Raw genomic sequence first — 22,010 nt, 5'->3', positions numbered from 1 at the left:
AGCAGGTAGCAGGTCACCCAGAGGAACGCTTTTCTGCAAGTTGCATTCAAGGGCTTCTGTTCATTCCCAGTAGAATGGATTCTCAGCTTGAGCATCTGGCTGTAAATGGTCCTTGTCTTGTCCTCTTGTCACGTATTTTTCAAAGTTTTTTCATAGAAAAGAAAACAAAGTGTTGAAGAAAGTCTTTCACACTTTCCTCATCTGCTTTCAAAAGGAATAAATTGGCCTCAAAATGCTTTGTAATTGTGTTGTTCTCCAAGGCAGGTCAGTGACCTCCTCCAAGAGCAAGTCAGAGTACTAGATTACATCCCCACTGCTAGCACTTAGTACCTCCTTAAATTCTGCCCTTGAGTTTAAACATCCTCTGAAAGAAATACTATCTGTGTCCCAGTGGCAGCAAATGTACATGGAGAGGTGGCAAAAACTGCCTGGAAGGCTCTCAGTTTTCCAGTGTTATAAATAATTGCTTTGTCCTGCTAGCTCAGACAGTTTATAGGGCTTTTGAACCTTACTCTTCTATTTCCTTCCCAAGAAAACTTCATTTCTTCAAGTAATTGCTTTAAGAATTAGTTTGTTTATAAGCTTCCAGAGTAGAAGCTTGATTCTCTGATTCTTGGAATCAGAGAAACCTTCTGTAGAATACCGTGTTCTCAAAATGCACTCAGTGCTGTGAAGGAATATTGCTCAAAAAACCCTTCCTAATAAAGAAGGCACAGAAGATTGATGGAAGGTACCTAAATCTCTGTCATTGCCAGATTATGGGAAAGTTTGATGAAATGTAATTGTCCATCTACCTGTTTATACCTACACTAGATCCTTAAACTTGGAATCACAGTAAGAATTGCACTGCAAGACAAATAATGAAAACCATTCTTTTATGTTGAGAATTCCAATTCAGACCTTAAATGGCTGCTAGGGGGGAAGGAGGTGTTCCAAATATATTGCACAACTGTAAAGATACCTCAAAATATCCAAAAGCTTTTCTTGACAAAAAACAACACCTTTCTGGAAGGCAATACTTAAAGAAGATTATTGTTTCAATGCTGTCCAGTTTCACTGTGCAGAAATAAATCTTGTTTAGCCTGAGAGAAAAACTAAGTAGTGGTGTACTTCTGTTTCTCAAAATCACCCTTTTCCAATTTTTTTTTCAGAATTGCCTAAATTACATTTACACACATCTTGAGCAGATGAGTTTTGTGTAGACTTCAGTGAAATTTGAGTGTGACTTGTAGTCTGAGCCCATTTGCTAGACCACAGTCTTCACTGGAGCTTAAGTACATATTTGATCCTTTGTGAATACTGAGTGTAGCCAGGAACTTGTGTCTCAAAGCACTGTGCTGTGGAGCATCAGCCAGGCAACTGCTGTGCTCACAGGGCTGTAGCCCACTTCTTCAACCACAGTGCTTTTCCAGCTTTTCCATTTGGCCATTTTGCTCCCACCTTCTACTCTAGGTCACTGTTATTGCATGCAGTGCTAAAAAGTCACCTACTTGTCTCTTTGGTGACACTACTGCTGTACAATACTGTCTATGTGCAACCTTCATACCCTTTGTGCTATCCTAATCCTCACCTTCTTTTTTCTTGGCTTCTTTCACACTGTTCCCTCTTCTCTTCTGCTTGAATCCTTATTCTCAAACAATATTTCCTTACGCCATTATTAAAAAAAAAATACCACCTATTCTTCCACCTTAAGAACTGAACACAGCATGAGATTTGGAGTTGTCTTTTATGCTCTTTTTCTGAGTGTACAATATTTGTACACTCTGTTGACCCTCTTGTACTCTTTACTCTTTTCTTTCTCTTACTGTATTTTCAGTCTTTTTGGATCAGCGATGTAACTGAGTGCTTACCAGCAGGATTTCAAGTTGTTTGTCAGGTGCCAAGCTGAGCATTTTTTTTAGATTCCCTCTGGTGTCACAGTACGATCTGGTTCTTCTGAGTTTGATGCATTAGTGTTGTTGGTAGTCAGCAAAATCTCAAACTGCATTGGTGTGATTGAACCACAATGCTAAGTACAAAGCTAGGTATTTAAAATTGAAACAATTCAGAATAAAGTAAATGCTGGTGTCTTGCTAAGTAGTAGGATGTCCATTTATGTTTTCTGAAAGAATACAGAGCCAATCCTTCAACTTTTACTTATGTGGAAAATGCATACTCAAGCAAACCAACCATTGTTTAGACTGGGTATTTATTTTTTTCCCAAACAATTTTAAGATAGATTCAAAAAATTGTTTGGTTTCTTACATGTGAAACTTGTACATAATGTTTAGGCCAGAAGAAGTTAAAAAGGTGTGCATGTATTTGATACACTTCATAATAATATGTAAAAGAAGCTTCTGTTGATTCATAGATCTGAAAATGGTTATCTGAACCAGGAGCCCCAAGCATTACTCTGCTTGGGGCTCCTGATGTTCCTTGACATACTTCCCTGTTGGCTTCCTAGGTTTAAATAGCTGTCCCCAGCTGTTGTGCATTAGCAGATCCTCACTGCTAGTCAAAAAAAAATGGCCAAAACTGTTCTTTAAATTTAGAATTTGTTCTGAGTTTAATTTAGGCAATGTTTACTACTAAAACTTCTCTTTCTCTGGAGAGAGGCTCAGGCAGTGAAGTAATAACATTTAACAGATATAGTAACTCTTATGTAGCTGTAAGAAAACTGAATCTGAGGAATTAAAAAGAATTATTCTTGACAGAACATTAAGGTAAGGATATTATGCTAAATAAGCAAAATTATGCAGATTAATATAAAAATCTGAATAAGTAATTATATGATTAGGTGTATTTTAAATAAGTATTGAACTTCATTGAAAAACTTACTTAAAATATGACACATCCAATAAAGGCTGAACTCTCTATAACTTCCAAGGTACAGGAAACAGCAGAAAAATATACTGTGTGTTTTTCTACCATAAAACCTACATCACTGAATGAGTTGTGGGCAGGTAAATTTAGGTACCTAATCCATTCTTAGCAGTAGTGGCAAACCTTTTCTAGATGCACACCTTCCTTCCAGATTATTCAGCTGTCAATAGAATAACTTACTTAAAGCTTGGAAAGCATTTTTCATTGCAGAAATCATTGTCTTAAATATTCCTATCTAAATAAAAGAATAGGTATGGGTTCAGATATTTTACTTCCAAAATCTTGAAGCATAGATGCAAATCCAAGTTTAGCTCCCTGCTACTGATTATCTTCTTAAAATGATTTATAATTAAGTATATATAATGCTTATTAAATTTAAAAAATCAAGTATTTAAGTGCATAACCTATTTTTTAGTTAAATAACCAATTTATTTAGTTAAATTATTAGTTAAATAATACTAAAATAAACAATCAGAAATGTAAGCTTCATTGTAGCAAGATTTTAGTTTACATCCTTTTAAAATATATATAAATAAAACCCTGAGTTTCCTTAATTCTTTAAGGTCTACGAATGATGCATTTCCTGACTGAGTAAATAAGCAGTTAAATCTTTTCACACCTTTAACATCACACTGTGTTGTCCTGTTCAGAAAAACCTACCAACTATGCTTAAAAGATGGAATTTATCATTTTGATTATGCAACGCCAACCATCAAAAGTGGGCCTTTCCTTAAAATGTAGGATGTAGCTGCTGTTAAAATGTAAGATTCAAACCAGCAGAAAACCTTGATTGAAACCAGGATTACATCTGTGGTGGTCTTAGGTTGTTTGTGTTGGTTTGGGATTTTTTTAATTCCAGTCAATCTGTTCCGCCCCTCCCATGCCTCTGAATTTATTCGTTCTTATTAAAGCACCTACCTGGTGCAGCAGGGAAGGATGTACCTGTAAAGAAGAACAGAACAAACTGAATCATAAAGGATTTGTTCCCAAAATGTAATGAAAGAGAAACAAAACTGGATCTCGAATCTTTGGGAGCTGCAGATATGGCTGAAGAGGAGTAAAAAGATTATTGAACTGAACCAGAGAAGCAGCTCTCGCTAAATTGATTTGATTCATTCCCATTGTGTGTGTGTGTCCTGGGGAGTTGAAAGGAATAGGAATGAAGGTGGGAACAAAATTGAGTTAAAGTAAATTTGATTAGTGGCTAGATGAAGAAAAGGATGGAGTGGGAAAAGTAAATTTAAAAAGCAGGTTGAGCAAGAGCCAGCTAAACTTTGTTCTAGCCCATTTGCAGTACCTGAATTCTACTTTATTTTCTCCTTTAAAGTTGGCTTTCTATTTGGTGTGGTTTAGTTTATTTCTAATTCTCTGTCTGCAGTTGTTAGGTTATGGGGTGTTTTTTTTTCTGATAACCACACTAAAAAAACCCCACCAAACACAATTCGAACTTAATTGAGAAAGCAAATGTGGCGTTAACTGCTCATCAAAGTGTAGGATGACTCAGGAGTCAGGAGACTCTTGGATTGAAAATGTCCTCAATTACAGGGGCTGGACCCGGGTGCCCAGACAATAGAGGATGGAGCTCAGTGGCTTCCAGGTGCATTTCAGCTGCACCTTTGAGTCTGAGCTGAATGGGGACTTTTGGAGGTCTCCCTTTGACCCATCCCAAGCTCCAGTTTCCTGCCTTGTTTGAGCTGCTTTGAAGTCATGAGATACTTCGGAGAGCTGGTGAGTTTTATAGCATTTTTAAGAAGTATGGGGGGGTAAAAAATTCCTATGTCCTCCCTCTGAGATCAGATGAACTCCAGTGCTACTCCTAAGGGAAGGGTCTGGGACACCTTCGGGGTGGGACCAATAGGAACATGTAATAGTTTACTTTACTTGTCAGGAAACTTCCCTAATAGGAGAACCTGAGAAATAGTGATGTGGTGAAATGACCTTCTTTAAGCTTTGACTTGATTTGCTGAATCGGTGCGAACATTGCAACACTTAAAAAATGTATTTAATATTCTATGGGCTCAGTTAGTAGGGGGCAGTTGATTGTGGGGAGGAAGAGAGGAAAAGAAGATAGGGAAGATAAAATCAGGCTGTAAGACTTGTTGAGAAAGTGAGACAAAATGTTCCAAAGGTATTTGCACAAGAGAATTGTAATTGATCGCTCAGTGGTGCCGTTTCTCAAGATCATAAGCGCTGTGAAATGACATCAAGGAGAAGGGAGAAATTGCAATTCCAGAGAAGAGCTGCCTTCAGTGGGAGCTGTATCTGATGCCTGCAAAGGCCATCAAACCCAGCAACGAGGTCTCTGAGCTGCACCCAGCTATCCTTTTTAAAGACCTTTTTCTCTGTTTTGGTTCTCTCTTCTAGTTACTGGCAGAGTTCTTCATTTCAAAGTAAACAAAAAAACTTTGTGATGCATCTTAGCTGGCAGAAAAAATAATTAAAGGAAAATAATCCAGTTATTTCTCATAATAACTAGCTTTCCACTGATTAAAGTAATTAAAGTGATTTTTCAGGAGCTGCAATATCCTTATAATTGATATGAGTGTTGGGAAAAAGTATCAGTGAAATGATGACGGCCTGTTTTGGTTATTGTTTATAATTTACTTGCAGCACAACAGTTTGCCTGTAAGCATCTTTAGACCTTCTTTCTGTTCCATCAGCCCTAAATGAAACAGCTAAGATTAATGTTTTGTTGGCATAAGTTAGCACAGATGCCACTTTTCCTGCACCTGGCTGCTCCTTCCTGCTCCTCTGCATGGCACAGATTTTGATCAATAGTGATGCAACATGATACTGGAAACAAAGTGTAAATTTTTTTTTTTTTTGTCTGTTGTGACATTTTAAACCTGAATCTGTTTCTCCAGCTGGATTGTTGTGTAGATAAAAAACCTTATGCTATTTTTGGGGATGCTCTAAAGAGCACCAGCAGCCATTCCAAAAGGAAAATTTTATTAGATACCATTGCTCAGTTATCGTGATACTTTTAACACATTCTTATGAAAGTGTATGTGGTGGGGGGTTGTGTTTTACTTTAGAAGGCAAGGCTTTTGCCTTGTCACAGGTCTCTGGCATTGGTATCCCAGGTATGTGATTTCCTGAATATCACCTTGTGTTGGGGTATCATTGAATTCCTTTGAGGGTGTGAAGTGCTGAGACTGGGTGGAACACCTCTCTTTTGGGGTCGGGTAATCCGGGTTTGTGTGGTGGCTATCTGCTCCTAAAAGTATTGTTTTCAGGTCCTCTGCCTGACGGGAAGCTAATTAACCTTCAAACATCAAGGTCCTCATGAAACATTTCTGTGAAGAGCTAGCTAATACTTCGAATTTTCAACATGGAATTTCTGACAAACTCGATTTGGTTTTTTTGAAGGGTTTGGGAGGAGCCTTAGGGGTCGGCTGGGGGCATTTTTCTGGGTGGAAGTCAGTTGAAATTAACTTCTTAATAGTAGAAATTCTCATGTTTTTTGGAAATGTTGACATTGAGCTGAGTTTTGATCCTTCAACCTGCATTTTGCCTCTGTGGCATATCATCTTCAAGGTGCTGTTGTTTAGGAGCCTTAGTGTGTTATTTACCCAAAAGAATTAGGAGCTTTGGCCAAGTTATTTTTCCCTGAACAGGCAGTTTTGTCTCTTTTGTGCTTCCTGGATGGGCAGGTGGGAATTATTGCCTTCATAATGTGAGGAAATGCATAATTTTCTGAGGAAGGACTTATGATTCTATGAAAGGTGGGGGCTTTAGGAGCTCCAAAGAGAGGCCATCATGCCAACTTTTCTAGGAAAAGGAAGTTAAATTGGTTTTGAATTACATTAAAGCAGAGTGCATTAAGTTGCTGTAAATGTCATGTTGAGATGTTACAACTTGTATCAGACAAAGAATTAAAAAATGTCTTATGATATTATTGATCAGAGAAAATTTTATTTTCTCTGATCAATAAGAATATTTCGTAGAATTGAAATTTCTCTTGATAAAATTGATTTAATGAAAACAGCCTCACTGATAAGAAAACATTTCATTAGAAAAATTCCTGAAACAGTTAAATTTAATAACAAGTTGTCTTTATGTTCCCTACACTTTCCAAACTGCCTCTGTAACTCAGACTCTGAAATGGCACTGGTCTGCATGAAACTGAAAATAAGGACTACTACTCCAGTTCAAGCACTTGATTAATCTGCTGGTGGCCTTAGCTTTTCCATAAAGCTTCTTTACCCTACTGTCAGTGAAGTGTTAATCCTTATCTTTATACTTCTTAAAAATGCCAAGTAGCTTTTGATATAAGAAATGCTCTGCTGGACTAGCCCAAAAGTTCACCTAGGTAGCAATGAATGGATAAAGAATAATAAGAGAGCACAGAGTGAGTCTTCCTTTGGCATACCCTTCTTGTCACTGGAGAGCAGTAATTTAAGAGCTTCCTGAGTTATGGTCTGCTCTTAGTGTTTACTAATCTGTAATGGATCTGTAGATCCTGAATTTCTCTCGTTGCTCCCCTATGCAATGAGACAATCAATTCTGCAACTTGGCTGTGTTTTAATTGGTTGGGGTTTTTTTCCCACTTAAGTATTCCCTGCTTTTTTGTTGCTGTTATTATTATAGGAAGTATAGGAAACATTTCCTATTCATTTTCCTGTTCATCATATCATACACCTCTTAACTGAAGAGTCAGTCTGTTTTGGTTTTCCTTTTTTGGAAACTGATAGTTCTTGCTAGTGGAGATCATCTGTTCTCAAAAAAAAAAAAAAAGATGGAAAGACAATTGTACATGTGATGTGGATGGTATTTGAGTTTACACCATGCAGTTCCTGAGAAATTGAGGCAAACTTCAAAAATTTATTTAATTGTGCTTTAGGATTTTCCAAGTTGGAAAAGGTCTGATCCCGAGAGTTCAGCATTTTTGTATTTGTGATGAGTGGTTTAAACAAGATGAACCCCATGGCAAACAGGAGGAGAAGATGGGGAGAACTGAAATAAGTTTGGACAAAACATAAAAGAAACATAAAAGAAAAGCACCCTCAGAAGGCCACTGGTCCTCATAAAGATCTGTTTAGAGGCTTTGAGATGTCAATCTTGTTTTGGCAGAGGATTCAGTTTTACACATAGGGTAGTGTAGCTCATCTTGCCATTCCTTGCAAGTGTCAGAAGTTTCAAAAAGAAGCCCCTCAGAGTACCCTCTATTGTAGGAAGTTAGAGTGTAAAGTTGTCATGTCAGTCCAGTCCCACCAGTATAAAACAGGCATTTCCATTCCCTAGACATGTAAATTTTAAATACTGCCAGCAGAACCTTAATTTCAGTTGTTAGTTTAGCAAAGTCTTGAAGATTTTCACTTTAATTCTGAATGTCACTACTTTCATTCTTCAGAACTAGCTCCAAAGTCTTTGATAGAGAGAATCGCAGCACTTTAATGTGGAAAGCTGTGAAGGTGTAAGAGAATCAGCCTGAGGTATGCAGCAGTGGTTTTGGGTGTAAGGAGGCAGATTGAAACAGTAACTTTATGGCTGGCAGTGGAAGAAAGCTCAGACTGCTTCTAATACACACATTACTCAGCAAAAGGGCTGTTGCTCTCAAAATGTTAAACTGAAAAAAAAAAGAAAAGGCAGAATAAATGTGCTTTAGCAGTCGTTGGTCTGTGACAGTGTATCTCTTTCATATCCTGTGTACGGGACTAGTGTAAAGGGAAAAAAGCAGCCTGTTTTAAGTTCAGGTGCTGGTAGCAGGATTCTCTAAGGCACATACCAATGCATACAGAATCCTTTATAGAAATAAACCATTTCCCCCAGATTTCTTTTTCAAAATGACACTGAGTGTTTGTGTATTGTGGAAAGTGAAATGAAATTTCACATCCATCAGTAGCTTGAGATTTAAAGAGTTGTCTGTTTCACTTCCCTTTTTCCCGCCTTCTGTGAGATGTCACAAACTTATGGAATTGTCAGAAGAATGATTTATTTCAGAAATTGGCATCTGACTATCTCGATTTAAAAATTTTTGAAAAGCTTGGCTCAAATGCTTTTCTAGTTCGGAAGCAGTCATGCATTGTTTTTCTTTGTGAAACACAACACAACTCTGAATGAAGATTCCACTTGGCCCTTGAATAATTATTTCTAAATGTGAGATGGCAAGTTAAAATCACATTGTGTCTGTAGACCAAAAATAAAACCCTTTACTTAACCCTTCTTGTGCTTATGGCAAAAACTAAAACTAAGATCCTTGCAATTTTTTGTTTATTTGTTTTCTGGATGGGAATGGTTTCATTTTTACTTATTCTCTGCTTTAGTTGTTAGAAAGCAAGGCTTATTTAAACATGCAGTAGTCAATATAAGGAATACAGAAGAAATAAATAGAAGGAGAAATAAAGTCCTAATCCTTTGTTTTGACACCACATTGTACTTGATTTCTGTGAAAAGATTCATGTCATAAAACAAATAATTAAAGACTTTGGGTAGAAAAGTTTTTGAAGGTGAGTGACTTTTCAGAACTCTTGATATCCTCGTGTAATTGAAGACATTTTAAAAACAAGATATAAAAGACAAACATGCAGGCAACAAATTGAGAGGTTTTAATTCATACATTCCCAGTACTTTAAAAATGTAATTAATTAGTCTTTAAGAATTCTTGACTATGCATTTAATTATATATGATACTTGTATACAATTTTTAATTATTTTCATGCATATAAACTCAGTATTCAGTCTTTAAAGTGATCTCCAAAAATAATGCATCCCTTCCAATAATTCCCTCACCTCTGAGATTTTTTTAAGGTTAAGGTGCCTGGGGTAAATTTCCTTTCTGTTCATGACAAACCCATATAAACCATGCTGCTATGGAACTGCATCAGTTTTCACCATAATTCCACATTATATTATTCCAAAAAAACTTATCACTTCTGTATCTCCACTTCCTTTTTTCTTTGCTCTCACTTGCATCACATAAGGGGATGATTACACAATAAACCAGCTGAAAGCCAAAACAATTTGGATGTATTTAACTTTAGGGAGATTCATTCACCAGTTTAATTTGTAACATTGCTACTTTTTGGAAAAGGAAGGAATCAGCTATGTTCCTCACAGTAATGGAGCCAAGTTGTTCCAGATTCAACAGAATATGAAACAAAGATGTTTGTTTTCATGGATTATAGTTATGAAAATTAGGAAGGAGGGGTTTTTAAAGACCTTGTCTGTTCAGAGGAAAAAGCCCTAAATAAATATTACATTCCTCCAGAAATCATGTTGATGCATTACTACTATGCCTTAAAAGAAAGAAAAAATGAAGAGAAAAACACTTTTTTAAAAGAAAAAAGTTAAAAGAGCTATTAAAGGGTATTTAACTTTACCTAATACTTAACTGTTTTATTTGAGCTAAAAAAATCTATTTCCCCTTGATGGCATGACTAATGTCACTCAATATTATAAAAAGCATAGGTTTAAAATGAAAATCTAAATTAGTCAGTGATATATGAAGAATCATAGAATTGTTTTCTTTTGGAGAAACTTTAAAAATCATGTAGTTCTTACCCTGTAGCTGTGGGGGTTCCTTCCTTCCTTTCTCTAGACCAGGCTGCTCAAAGCCCTATCCAGCCTGGTCATGAACCAGGGACTGGGGATCTGAAACTTCTCTGGGCAACGTGTTTCATTGCCTCACCACCCTCACAGTAAAGAATTTCTTCTGTATCTCCAACCCAAATTTCTCTTCATTCAGTTTGTACTCCTTGCTCCTTGTCCTATCCCTCTCCAGTCTCTCTAGGGCCCTCTCAGACAGTGGAAGGCTGCTACAAGATCTCCATGCAATCTTCTCTTCTACAGGCTGAGTTCTCCTCAATCAAGATTTTAAAGGATCTAGAGGGAAAGCCATATGAAGAGTGGCTGAGGCCACTTGGTCTGTTCATCCTGGAGAAGAGGAAACTGAGGGGTGATCTCACAGCAGTCTACAGCTTGCTTACAAGGGGAAGAGAAGGACCAGACACTGATCTCTTCCCTGTGGTGCCTAGTGACAGGAATGGCCTGGGGGTCTGTCAGGGGAGGTTTAGGTTGGATATTACAAAAATTTTCTTCACCCAGAGGGTGGTTGGGCACTGGAGCAGCATCCCCAGGGAAGTGGTCACAGCCCCAAGCCTGGCAGAGTTCAAGAAATGTACTGACAGTGCTCTCAGGTACATGGTGTGAGCCTTGGGGTTGGTGCTGTGCACAGCCAGGAACTGGAGTTGATGACCCTTCTGGCTGAGGATATATTCTGTGATAACCTCCTCAGCCTGTTCTCTGAGCTTCTCCAGTCCTCTTATCAATTTTGTGACCTTCCTCTGAACTTGTTCCAACAGTTTCATCTCCTTATGTTGAGAGCCCCAGCACTGTACTCAGTGTTCCAGGTGGTGTCTCATGAGAAAAGCACAGAGTGGAAGAATCACCTCTATCAGCCTTTTAGCCAGTTTCCTTTGGATGCAGCCCAGGACAACACTTTCTTTCTGGGCTGTGACACCAGTCAGCTCATGTTGAGTTTTTTGTCAGCCACCCCCCACCACGTTCTTCTCCTCGGGGCTGCTCCCAATCACTTCTCTGCCCAAACTGTGGGTGTTCCTGGGATTGCCTGACCATGTGCAGGACCATGCACTTGATTTTGTTAAACCTCAGGAAGTTTGCACAAGCCCACCTCTCCAGCCTGTCTGGGTCCCTCTGGATGCCATCCCTTTCTCTCCTGCATACCAGCTGCCCCACACAGCTCGGTGACATCAGTGAACTTGTTGAGGGTGCCCTTGGTCCCACTGTCCACGCCACTGACAAAGATATTGACCAGCACTGGCCCCAGGACTGACCCCTCAGGGACACCACTTGTCACTGATCTCCTCATGGACATGGGGCCACTGACTGCAACTCTTGCATGTGGCCATCCTGCCAGTGCTTTATCCACTGAATGGTCCGGCCATTATCCATATCTTGGTGACTGATTAGTAATTATACAAATAGCCAGGAAAAATCTGAATTTTTGGGTTACTCAAGTAGCAAGGTGTGGAAGATGAAGTCTCATGAGCTAGATGATAAAGTACAGTCGTCTGGACACTGTACTTTCCTGTTTTCAGGAAATCCATTTACACACACACTAGTGCTTTGGATTGCATCTAAATTTGTGCATTTGTTTTAGAGACTAAATTCTGTTCTCTGTACCACTCCTGTAACAGTAACTATATGAATTAATTTAGTTTAATTTTTAGTAACTATAGAGATAAGATGAAATCCTGGGCTGAGTATACTAAGGTGCTAAAGTATTAAAAATGCTATCCAAAATGGTCACAGAAGACCTCTTTTATACAAGCATGTTTTTTTAAATTATTCTTTAAAATATATTCAAGTTAATCACTAGCTATTTTGAATTTACAGATGGTACTGGGCATTGACAACAAATGACTAGATTAATTAGCAGCACCTGATAAAAGGGAGAGTATCTGTTTTAATGAAGATTCTGAATTCCAAATGTTTTTAAAATGTGACTATTTCTATAAACAAACACTTGACAAGGAATTTGCAGTACAAATTCTTTGGATACACTAATAATGCTAAGCATTAAGACATGTATAGAAAAAAAAGGATTCTCACCTGCCTTCCAGGAAAATTTTAAAGAAATTAAACTATGCTTTTATATTTCAATGTTACTGTAACTGGGTTGTGCAATAATAACTATGATGCCATATTCCTGTAATTTGGAAACTTGCTTCTAAGTGAATTATCTCTATTTTATGGAGGCAGGATTACCAAGGTTAGAAGTTAGGGAGCCAATTGGCTCAACCTTGGCTGAGCTACCGTGAATTTGAGGACTTCTTTGTGCAAAGAAACCAGCTGGCATTGCTTCTGTAGGAAAGAGGTTTTGTAGCTGTCTCTGAAGGGTAGCTCCCTGCTGGTGACACTGGCCTGTGGTGACTGTTTCTCAGTGCAGACAACTGTAAATAATGCTTATATTGCAGTGTGAAGATAATGTTCTATAAATTCTCTCGTTGTCTTTGTGGTATTACTTTGGATATCAGGGTTTTTTGGATGGAGAAAGAGCAATATGGCTAGGGTGTTAGATATAAAAAACAGCTCTTAATTTAAAAAGTGTTCATGATTACAGTGTATTTAAACTGACTTAAGGTATGAAAAGACACAGTGGAGGGGAAGATCGATGCCAGTGTATTACATGCCTAAGTCTTGATTCTCTATGCATACCTTAAGTTAGTGAATTTCTCTTTATAAAGAAGGAGGTGAGACAGTTGTTTATTCTCTACACTATAGAAATAATTTTAGATTTATCATTGAAATAACTAAGGCAAAAAGAAAAGTTTGGGTCTAAATTGAAATGCCTTCTGTATAATAAAATCTGTTTTTTTGTGAACAGTTGCTGTACTGTGAACAACTGCTTAGATTGAAGTGAACGTGATGATTTTAAATTTTTTTTTAATAAGTGTTATTTTGCAGAGTGTTTTGCAAATTACTTGAATCTGGAGAAATGTGTAAGGATTTAATACACCATTACCTTATAAAATTATGAGGAAAGTAATCCTCAAGGCATATTTTGGAGAGCAAATTGTGATGTGGGATTAGGAAAAGCACTGCAAATAGCAGTATCAGATTCACACAGGGACAGAGGGAAAGGGATAAAAAGCACCTGAAAGTGAAGGAGATAGCATGAGAGATTATTTTATTGTTTTCCAAAGAGTAAAAGAAGTCCAACATGTGGGTAAGGAGACACCAAAAGCCAATATAGTATCCATAGCTGGAGGAAAATACAGAACAATATGTTCTTCCTCTGCAAAAAGCAGGTGATAGTTTGTTTACCATATTTTTGTAGTTATATGAGAAAGTTGGCAGATTATTTTATATGACATCTGTGCAGGAGGAAGGACTGGAATGCAGACAGAGAATGACATTTGGCCTTGTAGAAGGTAACTCTTGGTTCCTTTACTCTTGAGGAGGGACTTGAGCAAGTTGTAGTGCTGTATCATTTCTGCCTAAGTGGAGACTTCAATTGTGGTCCTTTTTTGGGAAGAAGCTCTGCCTATTTACAGACTTTAAAGAGCAGTGGCAAAATCTGCAGTACAAATAGTTCAGGTTGGTTTAGTGTTTGTGTTGTGACCTTAAAGGGCACAATTTTTACGTGTTATATCAAGAGTTCAGTGGCTACTTCATGCTACAGCCACTGTTGAGATGTTGCTTTCTGTAGAAAAATAATGTTCAAGAAGTGGTTTGATTAAAGAATAACCTTTTAAAATATTTTATTACCCAGTTCTAGGAAACTACATGTGATTTTCCTTATCCTGCTTGATTCCACATTACAGGAAATAGAAGATGCTTACAGAGAAGGTTTTTATATGTATATTGCTTCAGAAATTCATGTTAACCATGTAATAGAGAAGTTGCTGCTACCCAGCTTTTCTAAAAAAAAAATCTGAATTATTGAAAGATAAATTTCTTTACCTCAACAAAAGGTGCTGTTGATGAAGCTGACATTTTCCAAGCCTAAAATGCTTTGTTTCTTCTGCTTTGTTCTCCTTGCCAAAGCATGAGGGATTTTGAAATTGGAGGTATTTTATTGACCTACGTCAGAGTAATCAGATTAATACCTGGTGTCTGTTACTTTAGTATGCATATATGAACTGATGGTGGATAGGATCAGTAAGTAACAGAGCTTAAGACAGTGCATATTTTCAAAAGACAACAGAAATCAATCTTAATCATCAATCCCTTTAATTCAGAAGTTTTAATATCAGTGTAATGTTAGGTTGAGTAATTAGTGATTTGATGTTAAAATGTATGTAAGCATTAGATGCATTTCAGGAAAATGGTAATTATTGGGAATATGTCTTCATGCAAATTACACTAGCAGGAGGTTATGTGTGTTAAAACCAGTGATGCAGTGTAGGGTAGTTTTTTTCTGATTGACATGTTTGAAGAATAAAGCTTAGGAAGTTGCAAATACTGGTGAAACAAGAAAGTAATTTGAATACATACCTTACTGCAGAACTTGTACTACTCGTGTGCAGTGTGCAGGCCTACTAAAAAGCTAATTTTATGTGAAGAGCATGAACATATTTGTATATACTCTGGGTCTTTGTTGTTGTTGTTGTTAGGAGGGTACACACTGGATGAGCACTGTAAAACCTGGTTTTATTAATAAACTTTAAAACCTTGGAATTTGGAAGAATCTTTGCCAAGCACAGTTACCAGCAATCCCACAGCTTTATTTGTACCCCACAGCCTAGTTACAAAAGTGAATGGGAGGGTGTAGTCATGGAAGCTGCAGTGGTATTAAATAAGAAATGAGTTTAGGTTCAGTCTAAAGATGGAGAGACTTGAGACCCAAACAGAGAAATACCTTTCCCGTCTGGAAAAAAAGTTCATCTGCTAATAAATCTCTTAAAGGAATAGAATGTCACAACTAAGAGGCAGCTGTGCAAGCACTCACTGAGGTTGATTAATTAGGGGAAAGTTCTGTATCACCAGCTTTTCTAGATCAAGTATTGAGAGAAGTCCTATTGCAAGTAGAGTGACCAGGGACAAACATTCCTCTAAGACATGTTGGCATTGAGGTAAGGAATACAGAAGGAGCCAGCAAATAATGTTGTTCTTAACTGTGATTTATAATTTTTTAGCATCTTTGTATTTGACTACAAAAATTCAGTCATGGTCTTGTATCCAGGAGCTTTATTTCTTATGGAAATAAGCTTTTGATGCAAGAGTGAGAGGAGCCAGGTAGGAGGCTCTAAGTGTGTATTGTGCCTTCTTGGATGAAGTGATTCCAGAGAAAGCTCTTGCTACTATACTTAGAACTAGCATCCCCAGACCTCTAAGAGGAAAAAGGAGGAGACTGCTACTGAATAAGCTTCTAAGAGCTGAGGTCTGTGTCCCGTCTTACTGAGGCTGGTCAGCTCTACAATAGCAGACTTGACATCGGTGCTTCTGTAGGCAGTAGGCTGCTAAAAGCCTTGTTTGGTGTTGGTAGATGAAACTGTTGTAGAATTAAATGAAATTTGATAAATTGACTACAGCATACCAAGTTCACTCTTCAACTGTCCTATGATTTTCTTTTTTCTGCTCCTCTTTCTTGTTACAATTCCCATTTCTGGGGTTTGCTTCGCTGTGGCAAGGTGTTCTCTAACACTTGGAGTGCAGTTTTGCTGTGACCTAGTCTCTCCTTAAGACACTCCTTTTAGATGAAATATTTTGAATCTTTATCAGTCATTTGTACTTGAGCACTGTTGAAGGTCCAGTTTCTCCTGCTTTGAAAGCAAGTCTGTAGTCCTGATGCTTAATATTGACAAAGTCTTTATTGTTCTTGTTGAAGGACAAAGTGACAATTATCCTTTAAGTAAATAATTGTCAAGCTGTGGAAGCTGTGAGGTAGCCTTAGATTATTTCTACATTTTCACAAATTATCAATCACACACAAAATATGGGCATTCTTTGGTTGAGAGTTTTTCATGTTGCCAGAGTTGCCAATAATAAGTATGCATTTCAGTTTTCTCTATTTTTTTTTTTATTTAGCAAATAAATAGCTTTCAGTTTTCTCTATTTTTTTTTTTTATTTAGCATTGGTAGCACCAAGTTTTGGACCTTCACTTTTTGTACTGCAGTGGAGAGATATAAGCTAGAGAATTTGGCAAGTGCAGACAGAATATTTACCTCTTGGAAAAAAACATCCAGGATTTGCATCCTATCATGTAGTTTTTACAAATGAATTGAAGATGGGAAGAATTTCCTTTGGTGTTCTATATGTGGACGATGCTGAAATCTTCTAGAGATGATAAAATTGTTAGTAACTTAATAAACATAGTAATACTTATGTAACAGCTTTGACTGCCAAAAATGTGTATCCTAAATTCAATGCTAGTGGTTTTTCATAGTTTCTTCTGATTATGACCTTTTCCATTCAAGATGATAAGCCTATTTGATGCTACTTGTTCTTATTTCTAAAGGAGGCAAACAGTGTATGTTTGGTAAGAATCCATTGTTGCAGCTAATTGTTTATATTATGTTTGTATATATATTACCAGTTTTGCATGGATTTTCATTCTGCTTTTGTGCAAAGTAGAAAATAAATGTCTGTCTTACCTTGGTGTAAATAGAAGGTTAGAAATGTTGTGGACAGTGAGTTGATGAAATGAGATTAAGATTTTCTAAGCATTCTTGCAATAGCTAGGTAACTATAATTAGGGTAAAGCAGTTGATGAATTCTGCAGTAGGCTGTAACTTGCATCACAACTGTTGTAACTATTTCTCTGGAAATTATATCGGGAAGGATCTGTGATGCTGACAGTTTAGCATCAATCATCAGTGGTGACTTGTGAGGAAGTAAGTCTCAGGCAGACTGTTTATCCAGGGAGTTAATTCTCTAAAGCAAAGTGACTTTGTCACAGGTTCTCCCTCCACACCCGTTTCCCTGATGTCCTGTACAGAAAAGGCTTCTTACAGAGATCTGCTTTCTGATTGCGATCTGCACTTTTGAATACATCATAAAGGAGTTGCACATACAGTGATTAGTTTGTTTAATATAGGTACAAGTATAAAACTTCCTGAAATGCTTTTTCAGGAGGTGGATGTGCAGCCAGGCATGGCATGCACCATAGCTGTGATTCCCTGGAATCACTGGCATTGATGAGAATGCAGTAATTAAACTGTTTTGTCTATTGTGTTTGCTAAGACCATGAGAGGATGTAAAACCTAAAGCTGATGATAAATAATGAACTTCACTGAGACAATTGAAATTTTATATGCAATTTGATAAGAAATTTATATAGATGATGAATTAAAATGTGAATTATAACCCACAGGCCACTTTATTAATTGAATGTTACAGATAGCCTCAAAGTTAGCTCTTGCATGACTTGTGTCCAGGAATCCTAAAGAAATGGACAGCCTTTGATTGAAATAGAGCTTGGGAAAAAGAGAAATCTTAATATTTGTTTTAGCACAGCTCTTAAATTTTTGAAAGGAGTTTGAGCTGTGCAGTTCTCTTTATTGCACTGCTAGCGTGAAGGACCACAAGAAGTGCATTAGTCCCTTATGGGACTCCTGCTCATAAACGTGAATGTGTTCCAGTCCCTCTGCACACACTGCTGCCTCCACAGGAGGTTGGGAGTGGCTGTGGCTTGGGAAGTGATGATCCTGTATGAACTCATCCTGCTGGTGCCTGAAGGCAGTCGAGTTGGTGGACTGTATTGTCAGGCCTCAGCCAGATCAGGTATCACCCCTCATTGCAGAGCTGTCACAAAAGCAACACAAAAACTGCATCATCTGCTGAAGCTAATTTGACAGAAAGGCAGTAATCTGCCCACATCTGATCCACATTTATATCCACAGCTCTGGCTTGCAGAACAATATATGTGTAATACAGCCTCACCATGGCCAGCCCTGTGCTACACAGACACTCAGGTCAGTCACGCTGTAAGGATGCAGCAGCTCAGTTTACAGCAATTCATCGGCTGCTAATCCAATCAGTCTGTTCTGCTAATCAAATCAGTCAGCTCCGAGCATGTGGCAGCAGCCTTATGTGTGCTCTCCCAGGCTCCTGTCAAGGGAGCAACGTGGAGCTGCAGTGAAGGTGAACTCTTGGATTTATATGATGTCCTAGTGTAATTTCTTGATGATGCTATTTGATATTAAGCCATATAATATTGGTTTTTTACATTCTTTTCTATACAGATTTTGATATTCTGTGTGTATGTGTTAAGCTGTTTTTCAGATTTCCCTGCTGGTGCTAACTGCAGTGAGCAATACTGTGACTTGGTCTTAAGTTGTCCTATGGGAAATTATGTATTTTCTATTAAAATGTGTAAAATAAGATTTTAGTGCTCATTTTACAGACCTTCAGATGTGTTTTGATATCCTCATCAAATATCTTTTTGCGTATCTGTTTCCCCAAAACTACTTTAAGCAAAACATGGCACTTAATGGTTTTTATGTGGTATGCTGCTATTTATTAGTTGATTTTTTAATGTAGAATGCATTTATTTTATTTGCAATAAGAAGTATTTGAATACTTTTCATCATTTACTTCTGCAAGATTTTAATAAATGGAAGATGCAACCACTTGTAAACATTGCTGATTGCATATGGGGGATCATTTAGGTCCCATTTGTGTATGAAATAGTGTCCAGTTTAAGAAAGGGTGACTGTTCATTTGCAGTGCATACATATGTCATGTAAGACTAGCATTTATTCCAGCTTTCAGTCTCTGACTTGGGGAATATCTCCAGAATTAATTTGGCTCAAGTGGAGAAAATCAGTAGAGTGAAGCAGTTGGTGCTTTGGCCCCCACCTCTACATATTCTGCTGTGCAGCACTTTTATTTTGGACTAGATTTAGTGGTGCCCCTCAGGATCAAATATCCATGCCACTACATGTATTGAAACTGTTCAGAGGTGTTACGTGCTTGGATCTGTGTGCCCCCTTAGGGGCTGAAGTGTGACAGATGCATTGGTACATTTCCATTTCCAGTTTATATTTCTCCATAAAGAATCCACATCCTGTATACCAAAACTGGTCTGTGAATAAAACCATTCCACAGTAAGCAGGAATAGTGCAGAGGAGGGAAGGATTTGCTTCCAAATTGCACTACTGCTCTGAACAAAAACAGAAATGTAGGCATAGCCTTCAGCTAACAGAACAAGGCCTTCTCCTGTATTTTACAGACAACAGGTAGAGTATGAAGTCCAATAGATTCTATTTTGTAAACTTTAAATTAATTTAGCCTGACACAAGCATGAGGCCAGAAAGCAACATGATGGGAATGTACAGTGGATTTATTATAAACAAGGCAATACTCATTGAATATTTACCTGCCTACATGTGTTCATTTTGGTCTTTCTGTTTTTTGTTGCCTTCTCACCCACCAACAGATTTAGTTGGTGTTTACCTTTAGTTTAATTTCTTCAAATGTTCAAAGTATGATCTTTTTCATATATACACACATGTACAGTGACTGAGTGCATGCCTTATATTGAATTTACAAATGTGCCTAAATGATATTGCTTTAGATTGAGAATATTCTTTTGAATTTCATGCTTACTTTTAGTGACTTGAACTAAGAAGCTTTCATCAGGCTTTAAGAATGCATGTCCTGTTCCTGACGATGAGGTTACTGGACCAGTCCAGCCTATAGGTGTTTGTTGTCCTCTGTTGAAAGTTGCAGTCCTTTTAGATGTGTCAGAAAACACTGCCTATGTGGCTGCTCTCCAAACCAGTTATTTCAGGATGCCTACATTAACTCAGGTATTCTTAATATCTAAACCAGGTCACTTTGGCAGAACTACATTAGGGAATAATTATGGAAGAAGCTGTGCTGACAGATGGGGAGGAGCTGTTGTCTCCGAGCACAGGACAGGGAGGAGTTGCAGTGTTGTCATTTTCACCTGGTGATGTTGTAGCCAGGCGACACTTCAGCCTGCAACCATGCAAACTTTTGTTTGTTTGTTCATTTGTTGGGAGGTTTTTTGAGTGTAAATTGTGTATAATTTGGTAATAAAAGCAATTAAAATCCTCAGGGAGGGAGAGCAAGCATGAACCAATTTTACCACATTTGTGGAGGGAGGAGAAATTTACCATTTTACAGATGGGAAATCTCAGGTATAGTTGTGGTTAGTGGGATTATAATTTGGCATTTCAGTGTTTGATTATACCTCTGAGCAGCTCATTGTTTTTCTGTCAGTTCTTCTGCTGCCTGAGTTTTTGAGTGTCATTGATCAGTGCCCCCCAGGTGGGGAAAGTGATAACTTAGCATGCTAAAATAAACTGGGAGATGTTATTTTTTTTACCACCCAGGTAGTTTGCCTGATAACTTTCCCTCACACCTGTTTTATCTTTTTTTATGTTGTTTTGTCTTCTGTTGTGATTCTTATACAACACTTGAAAACTAACCATTAATGGCAAATCCTGCAGAACCTTTTAATCTCTAAAACTAAGTACTAGCCCATGGTATGGGACAGGGCATGGGACACTGTAAAAATGGTAGTTGTCACAAAGTACTAGTCAGCATTTCTAGTGTGATTATGGCTAAGGATGTATCTTGCTCCCAGCTCTGGGTGAGAAACACTTATGACGCTGTTATCATCAGCAAAAGTATTGAGGCAGAATATTCCTGAGCACTTTTTCAAGTGCTTCTGGGGGAGTCAGACTAACCAAACTGAGTCAATGCAAAAAAAGAAGTCCCTCACTAAAGCTCTGAATCTGCATGATAAATTGTGTATCACAGGTTAATTCTTGTAAATTTTGTGCTGTATATAAAACAAAAGATGTGTTCAAGAAAAAATGAAGGGTTACAAAAAAATCCTTTTAATCAAAAAGAGCAATGTCAAAGTAGGTTTTGTTGCAGACTTGGACAATACAGCTAAATATAACTGTTTTCTTTATGCATTCCTGCTTGCTCCATAAATCATCAGGTTAAGAATGGATTTTTGTGTCTCCTGTTCTAGACTTCATCTATTATCTCTGCAAGGTATCTGGTTTTTTGGATGACAGGGATGGCTTCCTACTTGAAAAGGGCATGTCCTTAATGGGTGGCCTTTCAGTACTGAAAGACAGTGGTAGGACTTTGTGCTCAGTAATTGATGCTGTTCATTACAAAGGTTTTGTATTAGAGAATAAAAATACCTTGGTGTAGTAGTAGAGGTATTTCTCTGAGAATCATGCTCTTAAAGTCTATTTTAGAAGGTCAAGAGAAGCAGAGAGGATAAGCAAGACTACCAGTAACTGCTTTTTTGACAAGAGAGGAAGTTTGATTCATGATTTTGTTCTTAGTTTTTAATTTAACATTTCTGACTTAATATTTGAAGGTCTTTTTACTTGGTCTCTACTAAGAAAAAATTGAAGGCATGTTTCTCTGTTGTGACTTTCTTCAATTCTTGGAGTCACATTTTCTTTTAAGCTGTCTTTAAATAGTTTTGTGGGAAAACAAGTTTCATTTTTCTAGCTGCGTAGTTTCAATCCCAGTGACTACTAGAAAGTTAAATAATCAGAATAAAAATAGTTTTTATGTATTTTAAGATTTTAAATAAAATTTGGACAATTTATATTTCATATCTCTCTATAGAATGCATTGAGCAGATTAACAAGGCAAAAGTGGAGCTTGTTTGTATTTGATTCTTGTTTTTTGTGGCGTTGATTTGGTTGAGTTTAAGACCTATGCACACAGAGCTGAACAA

The 22,010-nt window shown here is 37.5% G+C and overlaps 1 protein-coding gene across 2 annotated transcripts in view; it reads left to right on the top strand.

The window, feature by feature from the left end:
• The window catches only part of CDYL (chromodomain Y like), a 105,098-nt gene that overhangs the window by 23,213 nt on the left and 59,875 nt on the right, over positions 1–22,010 (top strand). The window contains exon 2 of one of the 2 annotated variants that reach the window (XM_059472890.1): positions 4,408–4,590. The exons of the other annotated variant lie outside the window; for it this stretch is intronic. Coding sequence (XP_059328873.1) covers positions 4,570–4,590 — 21 coding nt within the window. The 5' untranslated portion in view covers positions 4,408–4,569. The remainder of the gene's footprint in view (positions 1–4,407; positions 4,591–22,010) is intronic. 2 annotated transcript variants of the gene reach the window in all.

The sequence above is a fragment of the Ammospiza nelsoni genome, chromosome 1 (assembly GCF_027579445.1).
Source record: "Ammospiza nelsoni isolate bAmmNel1 chromosome 1, bAmmNel1.pri, whole genome shotgun sequence".
NCBI lineage: Eukaryota > Metazoa > Chordata > Aves > Passeriformes > Passerellidae > Ammospiza > Ammospiza nelsoni.
The sequence above is the reverse complement of the archived record's forward strand: the minus strand, read 5'-3'. Positions and strand labels throughout refer to the sequence as shown.